The following is a 20,598-nucleotide window of genomic DNA, read 5'->3' as shown; positions in this document are numbered from 1 at the left end:
GCTCTGTGTGGAGCACAGGTCTGAGCGATCTCCTGCTGGCAGGAGGAAGGGGAGGCCCAGGTGGGATAGGAGGCCCAGAGGCCCTGGGCGGGCATGCCGGCCACCCCAGGATGGGAGGACTTGTCGCATGTGGTTGGCTTTGCCAGCTACAGGGTTCGTGCCCTCAACCCTCCCCCCCCACACACCCCTGCCCGCTCTGCCCTGCCCCTGCCCCCCAGTTGCCCACCTTGGGCAGCATCTGAGGTGAACGGCCTCTTTCTGGCTCCGGGAGGGCTGCAGTGTGGGAGTGACAGCAGGTGTTCCGAGCCCAGGCCCCTTGGCTGTGTCCCCCCACTCCCGCTCAGTCCCCAGGGAGTCTCCCTCCACTCAGCCCTTCCTCATCCCTCCCTGTCCGCTTCCCTCTTTCTCCAGTTTTCTCTCCTCCTCCCTTCCTCCCCGTGGCTTTCTCCCGAGATCTCTGCGCTCCCCTCCTTTCTCTCTACCGGGTTTCCTCCTGAGCTCCCGCCTGCAGCCCTGAGCCCCGCTCTCCCCTCCACCCGGGTGCCCAGAGAGGACAGAATGGCGAGAGAAGCCGGGAACCCCGGCCATGGGGTGGGGAGCCCCAGCCTCAGGGCACACAGGGGGGCCCATCCCCAGCACCCACCTGCCCCACTTGGCCTGCAGAGCCTTCCTTGTTCTGTGTGAAGTCCACAGGGAAGGGACCAGTGGGGTCCAGTTTCCCAGGAACCCGGCGCCGCAGGGAGGGACTCCACATGGCCCCAGCTCCGGGGCATGCCTGGCCCCCGCGCCAGCCTGGCTTCCCTCTCATACTAGACCCTCTCCTCGACCCCCTCCCCCACAGGCGAGGCCCTGGGAAGGGCCAGCGTGGTACCCCTGCCCTATGAGAGGCTGCTCAGGGAGCCAGGGCTGCTGGCCGTGCAGGGGCTGCCCGAGGGCCTGGCCTTCCGGAGGCCAGCCGACTACGACCCCAAGGCCCTCATGGCCATCCTGGAGCACAGCCACCGGATCCGCTTCAAGCTCAAGAGGTAAGTGAGTGGTCATCCTGGGAGTGGGCCCAGAGCCTGGTTGCTGGACCGTGAGGGCTGGGCCAGGGCGGGCCAGCGCGGGCGGTGGGGTGGGGGGTTGACCTGCTTCCGTGCTGGCTTAGCCACCTGAGGCCACTTACCCTGTCATGGGAGGGGACTTCAGACACCCATGAGGGACCCCGATTGGCAAACTCCCAGTCTGGCGATGGAGGTGAGGCCTGCCTGCCGGGTTGGGGGGTATGAGGGAGGTAGGGGACGAGGGGCAGGGCCCAGCACCTCCAGTGGCCCAGCCTTGTGCCCCTGGCCACATCACATCCCTGCCCCGGGTCTGCACCCTGCCTGTAGAATGGGGACCGGCTCCCCACGGTGTACCTCGTAGGCCGTCCTGTTGTTCAGAGGGCCAGGCGTGGGAAGCTGACCCGTGTCCTCTCCATCCCCCAGGCCGCTCGAGGATGGCGGACGGGACTCGAAGGCCCTCGTGGAGCTGAACGGTGTCTCCCTGATAGCCAAGGGGTCTCGGGACTGCGGCCTGCACGGCCAAGCCCCCAAGGGGCCACCCCAGGACCTTCCCCCCACCGCCACCTCCTCTGTGGCCAGCTTCCTGTATAGCCCCGCACTCCCTAACCACACCACCAGAGAGCTCAAGCAGGAGGCGCCCGCCTGCCCACTTGCCCCCAGCGACCTGGGCCTTGGCCGGACTGGGCCTGAGCCCAAGGCCTCTGGGGCCCAGGACTTCCCCGACTGCTGTGGTAAGCTGCTGCTGAGACCCTGTGTCCGGCGGGTGGGACAGGGGTCACTCCTGCGGGGGAGTGGATCCCTCCCTGGGCAGATGGGGGTGCTCAGGCCCACCCCAGGAGGAAGGAGACATGTCGGGACAAGGGGCTGAGACCAGGAGATGTTTGAGGAGCCCCTACAGAGGAGCCGATGGAGGGAGTAAACAGGCAAACCGGTCACAAGCGTTTAACGAGCACCTGGGACAGACCTGGCCTGGATTAGGTGTCTCGAAAGCATAAGAGAAGGGACAGCTGGGTGTGAGGAAGATTTCTATCCTGGCTCCTCTGCTTAGTGGCTGTGCCCCACAGCAAATCTCTACCTCCCTGAGCCTCTGTTTCCTCGGCCTTAAAGTCGAGATGCCAGCAGGACCCCTCCGAAGGTTATTATCGTGGTCAAATGACAGGGCAAGTTAGAAATGCATGTTCCCAGGCCCTGCCGCCATCCTGCTAGATCTGAAGCTTTGGGGGCAGCTGGGGGCCCAAACGTCTGTGTATTTAAATCTGCCAAGTGGCTCCAACGGGTGCTCAGGCTTGACAGCTGCTGTGTTAAGGCATAGCCCAGTGCTTGGTACACAGTAGGTGCTTATAAGTTGCACTTACTGTTAGGAGAAGGAGAAAAAAGGACTTCCCTCCCCTCCTCCCCACCCCCGGCCACACGGTGTGTTGAGCAGCGTGATGGGACTTACATGCCTAAACTGGGGTCCCCACCTATCGTCGGGCATCCTGACTCTGGTTTCCCTGATCTGCTGTTCGGACAGCAAACTCTGCTAAAGAATGTCTCAGGCCTCCGGGCAGGGAACTTGCCCTGAGCTTACGACCCTAGGTCAGAGCTCTGAGTTCTCCTTGGTGGATGAGACTGTTATCCCAGAGCCAGCATCTTTGCATCCAGGCCAGATCGGGGCAGGGGGCCCCCCTCGAACGTGCGCTTTTTCTCTCCCTTGTCCAGGACAGAAGCCCCCTGGGCCTGGTGGTCCTCTCATCCAGAACGTCCATGCCTCGAAGCGCATCCTCTTCTCCATCGTCCATGACAAGTCAGGTAGGATGGTGCCCACAGCAGCGCCGTGACCAGAGTCGGGGTCCGGGGCTGAGGGTGCTGCTTCCCGAAATGGAGATGTGTCTGCTGGGCCTTTGCGAGAGAAGGGAGGGACGGCTCTGCACCAGGGGCTTGGGAGTGAAACCAGGGTGTAACAGTTAGGTGTTGCTGTGTAACAAACTGCCCCAGGACTTAGCTTACACCGTCAAGGGTTTACACGTTGTCGTTTGGGCGGGTCTGGAATTCGGAAACAGCTTAGCTGGGTGCTTCTGGCTCAGGACTTCTGGGTCACGAGGTTGGACTTGGGGTGCCGGCAGTGGCTGCTGAAGGCCGTCTGAACTCCCCTGAAGACGGGAGGGCCACAGAACTATATGGACAGGTTTTACAAGTACCACCCCGTTATTTGGGATTCGTGGATGGGGACGAAGCGAGGTTGCCTAGCAGTGACACATGATGGGGATCTCGGTCTCACCTCCGTGAGAGGCTCTTTGAGAAGATGTCACCCCCTGAGATCAGAATGGAGACCCCCGCGGCCCCACGCGGGGTCCATCCCTGGTGCAGTAGCATCACGGGAGGCCGTGGTGGGCGAGGGGTACCAGCCGCGCGCTGGGTGCTCGCTGGGCGACCTCAGGCAAAATGCTCAGCCTCTCTGAGCCTGGTTTTCCGGCCTGAGAAATGGGAATATTGTCTGTGCTACAAAGCTGTCATGAGGGACGAACTGGGAAGTAATATATAAAGTATTCAACACAGATAAGCCCTTAATAAATTAAAGATGGTGAACGCCTAGGTGGCTTAGTCAGTGAAACATCTGCCTTCAGCTCAGGTCATGATCCCAGGGTCCTAGGATTAAACCCCGCATCGGGCTCTCTGCTCAGCAGGGAGCCTGCTTCCCCCTCTGCCTGCTGCTCCCCTTGTTTGTGCTCGCTCTCTCTTTCTCTGACAGATAAATAAAATCTCTTAAAAAGCAAAAATAATAAATAGATTAAAGGTGGCATTTATAATGGTGTTACAATGATCCAAATGATAGCTCTAGTTATTAATATTAAGTGGAGGCAGAGACTTTGTTTCCGGGCAAGAGACCAGCAGAGCTGAGGGTTTGAGGGAGGCCACGGGGCCAAGGCCGGGGAAGACCCAGGAAGTGCAAAGCCTGAGGGTTAGTGCCTTCGAGAGCAGGACTCCGCGACTCCTCTCAGGGAGCACCCCCTCAGACCCCCTGCCTGTGTGGGGCAGGAGACACCCAGAAGGGACAGGCTGAGCCCACATTGTACGCACCACCCCGGGGCCCGACAGAGGCAAGAGAAGAGAGCCAGGGGGGTGGGGGAGGCCCTCCGAGCACCCTGGATCTGGGCAGGGTCACCTGCTGGAGGAGGCTGGGTGTCTGAGGCGGCAGTGAACAGAAGAGCTCAGCCCCTCTGTGGGACTCTGGGGGCCTCCGGTGTGGCCGTCTCCCGGGCCCAACCCCTGCTAGGAGGATCCTGTGGGGGAGGGGAGGGGGAGGCGGCGGGGCCGTGCCGTCCCTGCCCGGACCCACCCTCCCTCGTACCTCCTGTGTTTTGATAGAGAAGTGGGACGCCTTCATAAAGGAAACCGAGGACATCAACACGCTCCGGGAGTGCGTGCAGATCCTGTTCAACAGCAGATATGGTGAGTGGGCGGCGCGGCCCGCCGTGTGGCCCCCAGCAGCGTGTTGAGCATCTCATTACGTGGCAATCACTCGTGTTCCCTAACATGACAGCGGGAGCCATATGCTGGTACCGGCGTCTGGGGAGGGGGTGGTTGTGTCAATATTTCCCTTCCAGACTTTTCCAGGGGGCGGGACCGATGGCAGAGCCCCAAGCTGGACTCACCTGCAGGTCGCGGGTGGGGGGGCTGGGGGGGGAATGACACCCTGCAGAGGAGACCCAGGAGAGTGGCCGCGGCCTCATGCTCGCAAGTCCCCCGCAGACTGCGCCGTTCCCTGCCCCCCTTGCCTTTGTGCCAGGCCCCCCTTGCCTGGCGTGCCCTTTGCGTGTTTGGGGAGCAGACTGCCACTGGTTCCTCGAGGCTCAGCCCGGGCCATGCGGCTCCCAGAGCCCCGATGGGCCCTTCCCTGTACGCGTCCCGCGTTTGACGTGCCTTGTCTGTGTCTTCCTCTGTCCGCGCCGGCCCCTCCGTGTGTCCCCAGCACCCAGGACAGCGCCAGGCTCAGAGCGCATGTCAGCCCTCTCAGCCCATGGGGCGAAGGGAGGGCAGGGACGGATGCCACCCAGGCCTGCCAACGGAGAGGAGGGGCAGGGACCCTGGGAGCTCCCTGAACACACATGGTCTGGGAGGAGCACTATGCTGGGAGTCCAGAGCCGCTTGCCCCAGGTGACCAAGAGGAGTGGGCTGCCTCCCTCTCTAGCCTTGGCCTTCTGGCCTTAAGCAAAAAGGACAGGGTGGGGCTTTTGCCTCTTCCCTTCCTTCTCTCTTCTTCCGTCCTTCTCTCCTGTCCTCCTCTTCCTCCCTCCCCTCCTGCCTTGCTAAAGGAAAACCCTCTCTCTAATGCTTCTGACACCCAAAGGGGATTTTCCACGGCAAGCAGTGCTCTGTCTGGGTGGCCTCTACAGTTCAGTCACGATACAGACCTCCCGGAGTGACGCAGAGGCTGCGGGTTAAGGACTCAGTCCCACAAGATGACCCCAGGGCATTTGCACTGCTGTCCCACTTGGCTCCACATCCACGGTTCCCGCGACAACCCCCCGCCCCAGGTTCGGACGGTCTGCTGGGACAGCATCTAGAACCTGGACACGCTTTATCTGTCTTTAGCAGTTTATTATATAGGATACAGATGAGCAGGGAGATGACGGGACACATAGGGTGAGGTCCAGAAGGGTCTCAAGCACCGGAGCTTCTGTCCTGGTGGGGTTTGGGGTGCACCCTCCTGGCACAGGGGCAGACCAACCCAGAAGCTTTCTGAAGCCCCTCGTTTAGGGTTTTACAGCGGTCCCATGAAATAGGCAGGATTGATTAAAATGCCCCCCCTCCATGATTAGCTCAGTCTTCGCCCCTCCCAGGAGGTAGGGATGAGGCCGGAAGTGCCCACCCTCCCATCAGGTGGTTGGTTGCCCTGGCAACTGGTCCCCATCCTGAGGGCGCTGGGGGCCCGCCCCTCCTTATCATAAATTCTGGTGGGCTGAAAGGGGCTTATTGGGAAAAACAGGACTCTCTCCTCAGCCGTATCACTCAAGGAAATACTGAAGACCATGCGACTTCTTAGGTCACCTGTCACCCTTGCCCCCTCCCCTCTTTTCTCTTCTCACGCATTTACTGGTTTGCTCACTTATCAGTCACAAATTTAAGCGTCCCGCTCCCTACCTTGTGCCAGGCCCGGAGGCCGCCGCTGATCTCAAGGTGCTTGGCAGGGGTCAGGAGAGGTGTCTACGGGTGTGTGCAGCCGCGTGCAGTAGGACGGAGTAGTGTACAGTAATACGCAGGGGTGGGGACCCTCGGAAAGACAGGGCAGCTCAAAAGAAAGTGAGGTCTCCCCAGACTTGAGGAGTCAGGGATGCCTTCCTGGAGGAGGTGCCCTTTGATCCGCCGTGGGTCTTTGGCAAGCTGCGCCTTCTGGGTTGGGGTGGGGCTGAGCAGGAGGTAGGCTCCCGAGGCCTCGAGGCCTCGTGAGGAGTCTGGGATGGGCTGAGCACCTTTGATTACCTTTGATGTGGTCTCTGCAGGGACCCACTCCTCCCCTCCCCCTCTCGTCTAGGCAGGTGCGAGCTGGATGGGAATCTGGGGAGGGCTGGCTGCGGCTGCCTTGGGAGGATTCTGTCCCAGCCAAATTGGCACAGCAGCCGCCCGTCTTCCTGCCTATTGTGTACTCTGGACGTGTCCAGAACGCTGAGCCTTTCGCCACGCCAGCCCTGGCCTCGCCCCGTCCAAATCCAGGGAGGAGCACTGGACTCGGAGTGGCTGAGGCCTTGCCCCTTCTCGGGCCAGAGCTTCCCCTGCAGCTGCGCTGGGGAGAACGAAGTTCCCCGGAGGCCTGGGGATGTCCCCGGGGGTGAGGACCTCGAGTGGCAGCCAGCGGCATCCCGCACACCCTAGACTAATGGATCCTGCTCCCGGGTCTGCCCTTCTGGTCACCAGCTCTGGGCGAAGGGGCCAACAATGGGGCCGGGGGTGCAGCGGGGGTGGGGGATGAAACAGGGAAGAAATGGGGGATCCACCGCCTTTAGGAGGCCTCCGGAACACTGTCACCTGGGAGGAGGTTGAGACTATGAGGGACAGAGGCTCCTGCCTGGCTGAGACTTCACCTTCCCAGGGAGCAGAGGCTGGGGGTCAGGCGGGGTCACCTTCTGTCCACCAGGCGTCCTCGCGGCGCAAGAGACAGGCCCAGCAAGTGACATGAGCCGAAGTGGAGACGAGTGCACGCAGACTCACCGGAGCCGTCGCCCGGGGCTGGGGCTGGGGCTGGGGCTGGGGGTTGGGGGAGAAGTGGTTTGACAGCTGTTGAGACTTCGAGGGTTTAATTTGACAACGAGCTAAGCGTGGCTTCACAGTAGGGACCGGCTGCCAAAGCCGCCGGCGCAGACCTGGCTACATCAACAGGAAAACAGTCTTGACGACACGCCAGGGAGGGCCCTGGGCAGCTCTGCCCCGTCCCGGCCAGGGTGTGGCCGCGCGGGAGGCCAGCTTGGGGCTGGCACTTGCCGGGACACAGGCAAAGCGTCGTGTGGACGGAGGAGCAAGGCCAGGGTGGGGAGGGGCCCGAGGAAGGGCCCCAGGGACGCAGGACCCTTGCGGGAATCGGGAGGGACGAGGCAGGAGGGAGCCTGGCCAGGTCTGGAAGGAAGAAAGGAACGAGTCACCACTTCCTAAGCCCGGATTCTGTCTACACTGCCGTTGGCAAAGTTGTCAGTGTCTCGTTTCTGTCCGTGATGAGTGAGAGGAAAGCCAGATGCCTCCCTGGAGGGAAGAGCATATCTGGGGGGCTGGGGGGGTCCTGCTGAGAAGGTTCTTTCAGCCTTTTTTTCACTCATGGGGTGCAGGGAGCAGCTAGCCTGTGTCCCATCCTATCTGCTTAACCAACTGAGCCACCCAGGCGTCCCATGTCCCATCCTATCTGGATCCCAGGCGTGGAGCAGCAACCGCCCCCTGCTCCCGTGGAGCTGACGTTCCGGACAGTGGACAAGTGTACAGATGAATATGTTTATGGGGTCGGGTCACAGTAAATGGGGGATAGAAAACAGAGCAGGGTATGGCAGAGAGATGGAAGGGCTGTTGTCGGCTGATGAGGGGACATTGGAGGGGACGCTTGAATGGGGAAAGGGAGGAAGAGAAGTGAATGGTGATCTGGGAGAAGAGTGTCTCAGTAGCCGGAAAAGCATGTGCAAAGGCCCTGGGACAGGTGTGTGTCTGGCCTGTTAGGGAAGCAACAAGGAGGCTGGAGAGAGCGGGGTGAGCTGAGAGGTGAAAGGAGGGACCTCAGATCAGAGGTGATGGCGTCCCGGTCACATGGGGCCTCATAAGCCCAGGTGGGACTCTGGCTGTCGCTGAGGGGGATGGGAGCCTGTGGGCAGTTTCCAAGAGGAAGTGACATGCTGCTGCATGGCCCGCTTGGTGCAAGGAAGGGGACGAGGGAAGGTCACGGTGCCCGCGGCCCTGGGGCCCCGCATGTCCCGCCGCTTCCGTCCCGTGCTCAGCCTTGCCGTTGCCCTTCCAGCGGAAGCCCTGGGCCTGGACCACATGGTCCCCGTCCCCTACAGGAAGATCGCTTGCGACCCGGAGGCTGTGGAGATCGTGGGGATCCCGGACAAGATCCCCTTCAAGCGCCCCTGCACCTACGGGGTCCCCAAGCTGAAGCGGATCCTGGAGGAGCGACACAGCATCCACTTCGTCATTAAGAGGTACGGGGTGGGGGGCGGGGCCCGAGCTTGGGGTGCCAGGGTGTCTGGGTGGGGGGGACGACAGGGGTGAGGAGGGGGCAGGGGCTCCCAGGAGGTGATGGCTGCGCAGGGCTGGAGTGAAGGGGTTTGGACCCAGCCAACAGAACAGGCGGGTCTGGGAGGGGGTTTCCGGCTCCTTAACCTGGCAGCTGTGTGGGGCCCCCCACTTCCTGGCCCCTTCTGAGGCCTGAACGGGAAACAGAGGCACAGAGCCTGGCCCAAGCAGGCACCCCATCGGTTCTTTGTAAGAGGTGTTTTCCTCTCCCTAATGAAGACCTGAGGCCTTTGAACTTAGTGCCATTGGAAAGGAGCTCTCCTGAGCTCAGGTGGGGCAGGTCGGCCTCTCCCCTTCACACCCACATGGGGCTGCCCTACCTGCTGGTGGCTGGACGCCCTCCCTGCCCTCCCAGGCAGCCGGCTCCCCTGACGCAGGGGTGGGTGGGTGGGAGAGGGCAGACAGGATGCTCTCTGGAGCAGCAGCCCCTCAGGGTGGCTGAGTTTGGTGGCGGGGCGGGGGGGTGAGTGTGGGGGAGGGAGGCCGCTACCGCCCACCCCCCAGCCTCTGCTCCCGACTCTGACTGGAGAGTTTACTGGTTGGACCCACCATCCAGGAAGCATCAGTGTCTCCGGGCAATGCCCAGACTGCCCGGGACGCTTCCTCCTAATTGCCTAGAGACGGAGGGGTGGCCAGCCCCCTGCCTCCGGGCAGCGCCGCCCCGGCCCCCTCACAGGCATGTGTCCGGAGCTCCGTGAGGGCGCGCTCCCGGCGTGTCCGTGTGCTCACGTGTGTGCTCGTTAGACTAATGGCCGGAGCTGAGGGCAAGGACTGTGTTGGTCTCATCGCTGAATCCCCAGTGCCCAGAACGGCCCCCGGGATACCGTAGATGCCCAGTGTGTGCTTTCGGGGTGAATGCAAGGAGGCCGGGCGGGGGCTGGGGATCTGCTCGGAGAGCACAGCGCTGTTCTCCAGCCATGGAAAGGACCTCTGTGGGGTTTCTGGAGGCCAGAGCGGGGTTGTGGAGGTTTTGGGGTGAGCAGCAAGCCCCAGGGGTGGGGAGACTCAGGAGGAGGCCTGGCATGGGTGGGGGCTGGCGTGGTGGGCGGAGGGAACGAGGTGGCTGCATTTGCGCTGGAATCCGAGCTGGTTTGCCGGCTAAATGTTGGAGCGTGGAGGGGAGCACGGAGGCCAGGATCACCCCGTGTGTTGAGCGTACGATTGGGGGAAGCAGGGGTGTGGTGAGAAGTCCGTGTGGGGTGTGCTGACTTGGAGATGCTCCAGAGATGGGATCTGAGCGTTGTCAGCCTGGGCCGGGAAGGGCTCACCAGGGAGGGCACAGCAGTGGGAAAGGGGGTCCCCACTGACAGGAGGAGGAGCTTCTCGCCTGCTCCCTTGTGGCAGTGGGACCGCCTCTGCACCATCTCCTGTGCCCTCACGACCCCGACTGTGGGGTCCCACTTGACAGATCATTCTGGAGCGAGCTGAAGTCAGTAGTCAGGCAGCGCGCTATTGTCTAGCTTAACTCTCTCTGCTGCTGCCTAAGTGTTTCCTTCAGTTGACTCTTGGGAGGGGGACGGGGGCCTAGGTGAGAAGAAAGTTGCAGGGACACCTCAGTGTCCCCGTATGTGCCTGACCGTGGTATTTGGGTCCTCACCATGGCTGACCTTGACCGCCCTCAGTCTAAACCGTACCGTATTCGATTCTTCACTAGTATTTGCCGTGTGGCTCCTACGGGTCCCGCCCTTCACTGGGCTCCCCTGAGGACCTCACAGTCAGCGGGCAGAGTCCCCACCGGTCCCCAGAAGCCACTACCAGTCATTGGTGGGGGGGAGGGGCGAGGGTTTCACTCCTGTGATGAGTCCAGGGCATGAGAGGACAGCAGATTTCCGGTTGTTGAGTCAGTAGGTATCTGAGCAGCAAGCCTGTGGGGCTTCCTGGAGGAGGCGGCATTGGCATCAGGCAGATTGGGCCTAAAGTCACTCGCAGCATGATAACCTTGAATAACCCCTCTCTTCTGAGCCTGTGCCCTCATTTGTAAAAATAAGGACAATGATGTATTCACGCCCATGCCCCCCCAGGTTTTCTCGACATAAAATGAGGCAGATGTAACACGCCTCATGCTCAGGAAACCTGAGTCCTTTCCCTTGACCTCCTCCCCTTCGTGGATAAAAGACCGGTAAAGTGCTGACAGCCCAAGTTCGAGTCCTGGCCCTCCCTCTCCCAGCTGTGTGTCCTCGGGCAAGTTACTTAACTGCTCTGTGCCTCCCTTTCCGCCTCCGTGAAACGGGGCTCCTGGTTGCCCACGCCTCACACCGCTGACGGGAGACCAGAGGACTGGACGTGACTGACGCACACAGAACAGCGGCTGCTCCGTCCCAGACCTTCCAGACGTTTTCGGCTGTTACTCAGGCCGCCCGGTCAGCCGAGCCTGTGAGATGGTCCAGGCAGAAATGAGTCGGGAGGAAGGGCTTAGGAGCAGCCAACGGGTGGAGTCTCTGCCCCGACCCACGTGTCTGGGGGGTGGGGGGAGGTCAAGGGGAGAAGCTGCTCGATGAGGCCTGAGGGTGTCAGCAGTGGCTGGAGAGCTGCCCGGTCCCCAAAACCCCAGTCCCTGCCAGGACACCAGCCCCTGGCGAGAGGATCCAAGTTTCTACCTGAGGAGCGGACAGGCAGCTTCTAGCTAAGGCAGGACTTAAGGGGCACAAGTGACCAGAGGGGATTCTAGAAGCCTGGGGTGGGTTTGGGAGAGGGACAACAAACCCCTGTCTGCACCCGTCAAATGGGCCTTCCGGGCCGGGCAACCCGTGAGGGCATCTGTCACAGGCCTGGAGCCGCGTCAGACCTCCCTGTCCCCCAGGAAACCGGGCAGACCACGCACTGTCTGGAGCCCCTGGCCCTCGGGCTCGGCGATACGTAGGTGACTTGATTGTAAAACCAGAGTAGAGGCCGGCAGTTCCTCGTCCCCCGCAGGGGAAGCGGGCCTCAGAGAGAAAGTCAGTTTTCCCTAGAGTTGGTCCCATGACTGCTGTTCAGCCTCGGGGGCCCGGATAAACGGGGGCCCCCAGGAGCAGCAGGGGACCCCACCTCTGCCTCCCACGCTGACTCTGTGGCCCCTCTTTACATTTCCCACTGGGCCCACCTTGGGGACCATTTGGTTCTTGAGTCCAGGCCGGTCCGGGGGGGTCTGCCGCAGAACCGCCCCTGGAGGTGGAGGGGTGGGTGACCTCAGCTTCCACGCCAACCTTCCCTCTGCCACCCCCGTTCCTGGCCCAGACTTCCAGGCATCTTGGCAGGGCGATGCAGGGGTCCCGAATGGCCACAGGCCCCCAGCTGTCTCTCTAGTCTATAGTCTGCGTGCTGATGGCATGGCCCTCAGGGGCTCCCCTGTTGCCCACTTGCCCTACGGCCTCCCTGCCTGGGCTCCGTTGACTCCCAAGACACATGTGAGGGGTCCCATGGATTATCCCCCAGTGGCTGTGATCTGGTGACAGGCCTGGCTTGCACAGATAACAGAGGGCTTCTTGGGAGCGAGGTCGGCCCCCAGACCATCTTCCAGCGGTGGCCACAGAGAGCTCAGGGTGGGTCACAGAGAGCCCCCAGGGCCCCATGATGAACAGGTTGGAGCCTCCAGGACCAGCCGGGGACTACAGAGAAGTGGTTTGGGGTGCCCAGCTGTTCTGGAACATGCCGTCTCCTGCCCCCGTGTGTGACCAGCCCAGGACCCAGCTCTGTAGCGGTACTCGTGTGTATGGGACTCAAGTGAGCATCCCCGAGGGGTGTGGAGGCCTGTTCCCAAGCTTGGGGGGCCCCCAGGCCTGCATTGCCCTCACGCCAGTTTCTCCTCTCTCCCCAGGATGTTTGATGAGCGAATTTTCACAGGTATGTGGGGAGCAGCCAGTCCATTCTGAAGTGGCCGAGTAAGTCGTACTATCAGACGGGAGCCTGGGGCGGGGAGGGCACCTGGGTGTGGCTTTCGTCTCTGGGGGGACGCAGCCCCCAGCTTCCTGGTGGAGACAGCCCCTTGGGAATAACAAAGCTAACATGTGCTGTACTGTGAAGTGGGTTCTGCTCTTTTCCCTGAAGCCCAGCTAGTCTGGGGTGAGACCTGGCCGCACACCCAGGGTGTGGGGGCCCCCACCAGTGGGCAGCACGCCCCCACAAGGAGGAAGAGTCGGGCTCTGCCTGATGCAGCAAAGGGAGCACAGATCTTGGGGTGTGACTGGGTCGCGGTTCCGGCCCTCCATCCCCCCAGCTTTGTGACATTGGCCAGGGTCCTCCGGGCCTCAGTTTCCGCATCTGTGAACTGGGGATGGTAATAAGACGCATTTTCCTCCGAGTTCCTGGGATGATTACATGAGAGGACGGCTTCGTAGTTCAGCCTTCAGGGGCAACTTGGCCTCTTTTCCGAGGGCGCCCTCAGCATTCCTAGTGAACATGAGGTCAGGACAGTCATTTCTGGCTGCTGCTTTGTCCTTCAGTCCTCCCAGATCCCTGGCCTCCTCTGGCACAGGGGCCTGCATTCCTTCTCTGCCCAGGCCCCATTCCTGGCTTGGCAGAGCCCGGACTATACCCCAAGAGCCTCCCACAGGCCCCTGTCCAGGTGCCCTGAAGGCGGACGGAGGCCGGAAGCCCTTGGCCCTGACTTTCCCCTCCCCCGCATCTCCACCCAGGGAATAAGTTTACCAAAGACCCCACGAAGCTGGAGCCAGCCAGCCCCCCAGAGGATACCTCTGCAGAGATCTCGCGTGCTGCTGTCCTCGAGCTGCCCGGGACTGCTCGGTGAGGCCCCCCACCCCAGCCCCTGGCCTACTGCCTCTGCCACTCGGGGCTGGTGGTGTGACCTGCGGGAGGAGCAAGGCCTGGGGCTGGCTAGAGGATGCCATGCCCGGCGGCTCCTGACACCCACTCACCGTGTGTAAGCACAGGGTCATTCCGCACAGACACACACACCCCTCCCCGACATACACACCCTTGTGTCCTCACCCGCTGCGGGCCAAGGAGAACCCAAAGGGACAGGAGAACAGAGTCTCTGCTGACTTTTTTTCCACCTGGAGAGATCTGTCCCCCCTCAGGATCTCACCAGATGTTGCCTCGTGTCTCGGAGGCCTTCTCTGGCCCCCGGACTAGGTCAGGTGTCTGCCCTGTGAGTTGACAAGGCTTTGCACTCCGCTCGTGGCCTGGTCACCACTGTTCGCCAGTGCCCCCCACCCAGGCTCTGGGCTCCTGGGGGCTGGGGACGGCCCATTTATTCCAGAAGCACCAAGCTCAGCCCGGGCCTCCCCAGCAGTGCTCTGTGAATTCATTGGATCATTTGTCCGGGGGCCCTGCCCCCCTTTGCTCCCCACCCCTCCTCCCAGGCTTCTGTAGCCCCTCCCGGCTATACCCCCTCCGCTCTCAATCCGCCCCCAGCAAGCACCGATCGCACCGCATTGTGCTCAGCTGTGGGGCTCCCACTCTGGCCCAAGCCAGGACTCAGGCACTTCCAGCTGGTGGGGAAGGTGGATACCCAGACCATGTACCCCAGGATACAGAGCATCCCGGCTGGGGCAGTGGGTGACTGCTGGCCTGGGAGACCCCCACCCTGGGCATCTTACCCGTAGGGAGGACTGTCCTATGGGGATCAGGGGGGTGAACATAGTCCGGGGGGGTGCTGTGGAGCTGGCAGCCCCCGTGGGCTCCCGACTGCCTGGAGGAGGGGGCTAGGGCTGATGCTGGGTCGTTTCTTGGCCTCCTTCCTTCCCACAGGTCAGACAAGAATGGTGTCTCTGAAGACTGTGGGCCAGGTGAGGAGGAGCAGGACCCCGCTGTGTGTGTCCTGGGGTGAGAGGGCGTCCACCAGCACCCTCTGTCTCCCCTCCCAGCAGCCTTGGGGAGGAGGGAGGCAAGCTCAGACCATGTGCCCCAGTACTGATGACTTACACTGTCCATCCCTGCCCCCCACGCCCCAGGCCTCTGAGCATGCTGGGAGCTCACCGGGGGGCTAGAGGGCCAGGCAGGGTGTGGATGGCATTGTGGGCCAGTGTGGTTCCCTCTGTGGGACTCAGGGCCTGCCTGATGAGCCTCCACTCCTGGGCTGGGCAGGAACTCGGGGCCGGCATGACTTCCTGGGGTGTTACTAATAAGTTGAGGGTGGAAGAATGTTCTAGAATGGTTTGCTTTGCCCGGCCAAGTGTATGCCTGCACCTAACTGGATCCCTCATTCCCTCCTCGCAGGAACTTCTGGGGAGCTGAGTGGGCTGAGGCCCATTAAAATTGAGCCAGAGGATCTAGATATTATTCAGGTCACCGTCCCAGGTAAGGGACAGGTGTCTGAAGGGTGCCCTCCATGGACCCCCAGGAACCAAGCAACTCCTGCCCCCAGGCTGACCGGAACCACCAAGTCCCCTCCTGGGCTATCACCTCTGTCTCCCCGGGGCCAAGAAGGGGTCTCTAGTTAGTCCCGAGAGCAGTGGGGTCCAGCATGCCCTCTCCGCAGCTGGGTCTCCCCTCTGCACTGACAGTCCCGTCTCTTGGCTCCAGCCTTCTTAAAGGTGCCCCCTACACGCACAGCCTGCTCTCTCGGGCTTGGCTCCCCTGGGATTTATAAGGCAGGAGGGAGGAGGAGAGGTATGGGAATAGGAGGGTCAGACTTGAAGGCCCGGGAGCCTCAGTGTCCACGTCTGTGAAAAACAGGGTGTACGTGGTCTCTGGAGGCTCAGTATGGGGTCCCACACCCCTGGGGCCCCCGCCAGGCCTCTGACATAGCTGGTCACTAAAGCTGTCCTCTCAGAGTTCCGGGGGCACGGCTTCCTGAAGGGTCCCCCTCTGCGGGCACGTGGGGCTGGGGGTCCCCAAGGGACCATGACGGGGCAGGACAGGCAGAAGATGCTGGTGTTATTTTGTCTCCAGACCCTTCGCCCACCTCTGAGGAGATGACAGACTCAATGCCTGGGCATCTGCCCTCAGAAGATTCTGGTTATGGGATGGAGATGCTGACTGGTAAGAAATGGGCTGGGGGCCCACCTCCCGGGGGTGTCACAGGGAGGGGGTGGGCCAGGACACCCCCAGGGAAAACCCAGTGTGTGCCTGACTCCCCGCGCAGGCTGGGTTCCTCTCTGGAAACTTGAAGTCAGCCTTGGTTTATATGAAGTCTGGCTTCTGCATCTTCCCCAGGAACCCCCACATGAATTAACTTGTTCTATTAGTCAGTGACTGTTTGCTGAGCACCTACTGTGTCCCAGGAGGTCCTGTCTGAGGTGCTGGGGCCAGAGCAGTATCCAGACAACCAAGGTCCATGTGCTTCTAGTGCAGGGAGAGAGTAAGCAAATCAAGAGGTGAAAGAGAAAGTCAGGGTGGTAAGTGCAGTGGTGGGCACAAAGCCAGAAGGGGGAGGTGTGAGGGCCAGGGGTACAGTTGTTATTATAGGACTTAGGTGGTCAGAGAGGACCTCACTGAGAAAGTGACTTTGGAGCAAAGACCTGAAGGTGGTGGGAGCCATTGGATGTCAGGAAAGAGCTTTGCAGGCGGCAGGAATAGCATGTGCAAAGGCCCTGTGGTGGGTTGTGCCCGGCATGTCCGAAGAGAAGCAAGGTGGCCGGGGTGGCTAGCACAGGTCAGGGGAGAGCGAGGTCAGGGGAGGCAGGTAGATGATGGTGTGGGTTATGCAGGGTAAGTATGTCAAAGTAAAGAATGGGGGCATGACTCCACGGAGACAGAAGCCTCCTCATGGGGTGGATGGTGGTTGGAGCTAATGAGTGACATTTTAACCATGTTTACTCTGATCGTGGGGTTCAGGAAAAACCGCAGGGAACAGAGGACAAAGACAGGAACAGACTTTGCAGTGTCCTAGCCAAGAGGACTGGCCCAGCAGGTAGATGGCGGCAGGGGAGGTGTGGGCTTCTCTAGGTCTTGTGTTTTTAAATTCATTTTGGAAATGTTCAAAAACATGCAAAATTGAAACCAGTAGCTTTCATGCGCCCAGCTCCCATCTCCAGCCATTGTCAACAGATATTCTGTATTTATCATGGATAATAAAAGAACGATAGGTAAAGGAGGTAAAGGTCTTTTTTTTTTTTTTTTTTAAGATTATTTCTTTGAGCAGCACCTGGTATCTCAGTCAGGATCCTGGGATTGAGCCCAATGTCGGGCTCCCTGCTCAGCAGGAAGCCTGCTTCTCCCTCTGCTTGTGTTCCCTCTCTCTCTATCAAATAAGTAAAATCTTAAAAAAAAAAAATTAGATTATTTGAGAGAGAGTGTGAACCAGTATGTGGGGAGAGAGAGAGAGGGGGAGAGAGAAAATCTCGAGCAGACGCCATGCTGAACACGGAGCCCGACGCGGGGCTCGATCCCACGACCCTGAGCTCCTGATCTGAACCGAAAATCAAAAGTTGGGCACATAGTTGACTGAGCCATTCGGGCGCCCCTAGATGGTATTTCTTAGAAGTTGGTTATCCGGAAGACGGATGGTATGTTATGTATGGGACACAAGGTTCACAGAGAGGCTAGAAAATGACGTTAGTACTTAAATAATTAGGACCTGGAAAGCTTTGTAAATACGGGATATTGGCAGGGCCAGGCCACGACACTCAAAGAAGGGGACTGGACTGGCTTCTGTTTGTTTCCCGTGTGCGCCCGGCGTGGGCCCAATTGGGGACGGAAGACGGGGGTGCCCGGGGATAGCATTCAGAAGCATACAGTAGGCGGCATTTAAATCACCAGCACAGGGGCGCCTGGCTGGCTCAGTTCGTGGAGTGTGGGACTCCTGATCTCGGGGCCGTGCGTTCGAGCCCCACGTGAGCATAGAGATTACCCTGAAAACAGTAAAATTAAACAGGGCAAAGAGTCTCAGAAACAGGACGTTCAGCGTGAAACGCACCTGCAGAAGGGCAGGAATGACAGCGTTGACGGAAGTTTGGAAACATCAAAAGAGTGTTGTTGTGTGTTTCATTAAGAAATCAGGTGCAGAAATGACCAGACGCTAATAACACACTCCTTCCGGCCGGTGGGCTCCCGGGTGTTTATTCCCATAGTCTTCTGCGGGCTTTGCTGCACTTGAGGAATCCATACCCCCCACCACACACCAAAAATAGACTCATGACTGGAAAAACGGAAGGTTTTCTGCCGGCCCAGGCCAGTGGCGCCGTGTTCACTGGCAGCGGAGTAAAAGCAGAACGTCTCTGCTCCTCGTCTGCGCCCGTCTTTGTTGGGGGAATGTTCCGGAAACAAGAGCAGGAAGAGGACCCGGGAGTCCCGCCCAGTGAGGCGACGTGTGGGGTCTGCGGGCTGTGGTCCCCCGCCTGCAGCACCGGAGAGGTCGGGAACAGAGTCTGAGCCGACGACCGTGGAAAACGGACTTCCGGAGGAGGGTTTGTCCAAACTGCAGACAGGCAGAGCCCGTGCCCGTTCCGGGTTCAGTTCTGGATTCAGTGTCCACACGGACGACCAAACCGCGAGAAGAGACTCATTCATCGGGACCTAGTCGTCTCGTGGGACCCCAGGATCTGGGGCCAATGGCAGGCCAGCTGGAGAAGCGGGGTGCCACGGGGACCCCAGCCTCCTCTGGGGGGCTTTCCCACGGTGTCCCGGGAGGGGACTCGGTCCTTCCTCTTGTATGGATTAGTCAGTCGGGGAGAGGTAGTTCAGGCAGCAAGATTCCGCACTGGCAGGTGCCTCGGGAGAGGACAGGCGGTGCACCCAGGAATGACGTTTCCCGTGGCCTTCAGAGACCAGAACGCTGGTGTGGAACCCGCAGGAAAAATTCACAGCCGGAGGACATGTGTCGCGTAGGTAGTGCTCCCCAGGGAACAGACTCGGAGCTGGCATTTAAGAGGTGGAGGGTTCCCAGGGGCTGCCCTTGGGCTCAGCATCTACGTAATAGGGGGTGGGTGCTTGGGGGGCCGAGAGGTAGGCAGAGGCATGACCCGGCCCCACCGACAGCCTCTGCCGACCCCTTGGGAAGCTCTGCGGCCAGAACGGGCCCTTGGTGGTGTTCGGAGTTGACCTGGGATATCTTCGATCGGTCGTGGGACGGGAGTCGCCCCAGAAGGGGACCCGAGTCGGGCAACCCAGTGTTCGCTGCAACACAGATGGATAATCGCACGCAGAAGAGACAGCGGGCATCGTGACGACACACAGCCTCGGGAATGGAAAGGGGAACACCTCTTCTGCACCCCTGAATCGGGCGGGACCTCTGCTGTGCGTGTTGGGAAAGGGATGCTCTTCTGGTGCTGGTGAGGAGGCAGTGTGCCGAGTTGTTTTTTCGAGAAATTGGTCAACGTGACGAGGTGTCAGAACGAGCACCCCCTGGGAGTCCCCGGGGTCCGGTCCTTGGAAATGATCTGAAACCCGGACAGCATCTTCTGCACGGAGGAGTTCATGACCATGTCACTGGTAACAAAGAACGGGGACCTGTTGGTGGCATCCCCCTGATGGACTGCCAGCAGCCCCCTAAAATCGGCAGCGATGGGGGCGCCGGTGAAGGCGCTGGGCTGTTCTGTTTGCAGCTGTGGAAAGCATAGGAAGAGGGAAGAAAGTTCTGGAACGGTCGCTCTGGGAGGTAAAGGGGCGTGTCTCTTCGTCTGCTCCGTGGGTCGGGATGGGCTTCTGATACCGTGGTCGTGAAGAAAGACTGTTCTCGTTGGGCTGGACGGGACCGGACTTGACGACAGTCTGTGGACCAATGGGGTGGGGGTGGGGGACGTTCAGGTGACCTGAGGCTTGGCATGAGCTGACAGACGGGCCTGGCCGCCCAGGTCGCAGTGCCCCTTAGAGAGGATCGCGCGTGTCCATCTCTGTCCGGACCGCAGGGGGCTGGGCGGCTGCGGACCAGCAGACCTACGGGAATGGCTTCTCCTCTTTGGCGTGACAGAGAGTGGGAGCCTGAGGTCCCGTCTGGCCAGTCCACCTCCCCAGTGGCACCCAGCCTTGGGCTGGAGCTCAGGTTTGCTGACTGCCCGTGTGCGGTGCCTTTCCCAGCACCACACTCAAAACCGACGGAGTAGGAAGATGCTGAACGATGCTGAACCACCGTCCGTGCATTAGAACGGTGTGTGTGTGTGTGTGTGTGTGTCCATGTGCCCATGCGTGTGCTTTTTCTGCTGACACGTGTGCATTATAAAATAAATGATTCAGGGCTCAACGATCCAGCCAGGAGGTGCTCCCCGCCCCCTCCTGGAGCTGCTGCCCATTTCGTGTCCTTCGTCCTTCCCGTGTCCTTCTTCTGCACGTGTGCGGATGCATGTGGCTATGATTGTGTACACATTGTCCCTCCCTCCCTCCCTTCCCAGAGGCCGTGGACATCTCTAGAGCACAGGGATACTTGGCATGCCCTTGATCGTGTCTGGAGGGTATCGCCACTTACAGTGGAAAATGGGGGGCGTGGCGAGCCGGTGAATAACCCAGCCCCCGTGTCTGGGTGAAAAATTTGGCAGGTTCCCCACGTTTGGAATTTGGGACCCCAAAGCACATGGGTCACAGCCCCCCACCCAGGAGTGGCCTCAGCCCTACAGAAGCCCCTCCTTCGTGGGGCTGAGGATACCCAGATTGGGGGGGATAGCGGGGGCGGGTCCTCTCCTGCCCTCCAAAAACCTTCCAGTGCCTTCTACACTGAGCCCCAAGCCTCAGGCTTGTCTGGGGATCCCAGGTACAGGCTCATTTTTCCCTCCGTCCCGAGCGAATTTGGGCTCCTGGCAGCTCTCCCGGGATCAGCGCCTTTCCTTCTCGCCCATCGCCCCGCCTGGTACAGGGTACTGTGCCTTGTCTCCCTTGTCCCCACGTGCGCCCTCCAGGAGGTAGCAGGAGAGCACATGGGCGCGGGCCGGCGGCGGGGAGTCTGGCAGACCTGGGCTCTACCTGTCCCGCCGCCCTCTAGCTCCGCTGCACGTCC

At 60.7% G+C, this 20,598-nt stretch overlaps 1 protein-coding gene across 5 annotated transcripts in view; it reads left to right on the top strand.

The window, feature by feature from the left end:
- GTF2IRD1 (GTF2I repeat domain containing 1) overlaps positions 1 to 20,598 on the top strand; it is a 96,184-nt gene that overhangs the window by 36,023 nt on the left and 39,563 nt on the right. For all 5 annotated transcript variants that reach the window (XM_047713891.1, XM_047713890.1, XM_047713887.1 and 2 more), the window contains exons 5-14: positions 842 to 1,025; positions 1,467 to 1,774; positions 2,745 to 2,834; positions 4,392 to 4,475; positions 8,515 to 8,698; positions 12,589 to 12,614; positions 13,406 to 13,514; positions 14,481 to 14,518; positions 14,949 to 15,029; positions 15,624 to 15,713. In XM_047713891.1, coding sequence (XP_047569847.1) covers positions 842 to 1,025; positions 1,467 to 1,774; positions 2,745 to 2,834; positions 4,392 to 4,475; positions 8,515 to 8,698; positions 12,589 to 12,614; positions 13,406 to 13,514; positions 14,481 to 14,518; positions 14,949 to 15,029; positions 15,624 to 15,713 — 1,194 coding nt within the window. The remainder of the gene's footprint in view (positions 1 to 841; positions 1,026 to 1,466; positions 1,775 to 2,744; positions 2,835 to 4,391; positions 4,476 to 8,514; positions 8,699 to 12,588; positions 12,615 to 13,405; positions 13,515 to 14,480; positions 14,519 to 14,948; positions 15,030 to 15,623; positions 15,714 to 20,598) is intronic.

This window comes from Lutra lutra, chromosome 18 (assembly GCF_902655055.1).
Source record: "Lutra lutra chromosome 18, mLutLut1.2, whole genome shotgun sequence".
Taxonomy (NCBI): Eukaryota; Metazoa; Chordata; class Mammalia; order Carnivora; family Mustelidae; genus Lutra; species Lutra lutra.
This window is presented reverse-complemented; position numbering and strand designations above follow the sequence as displayed.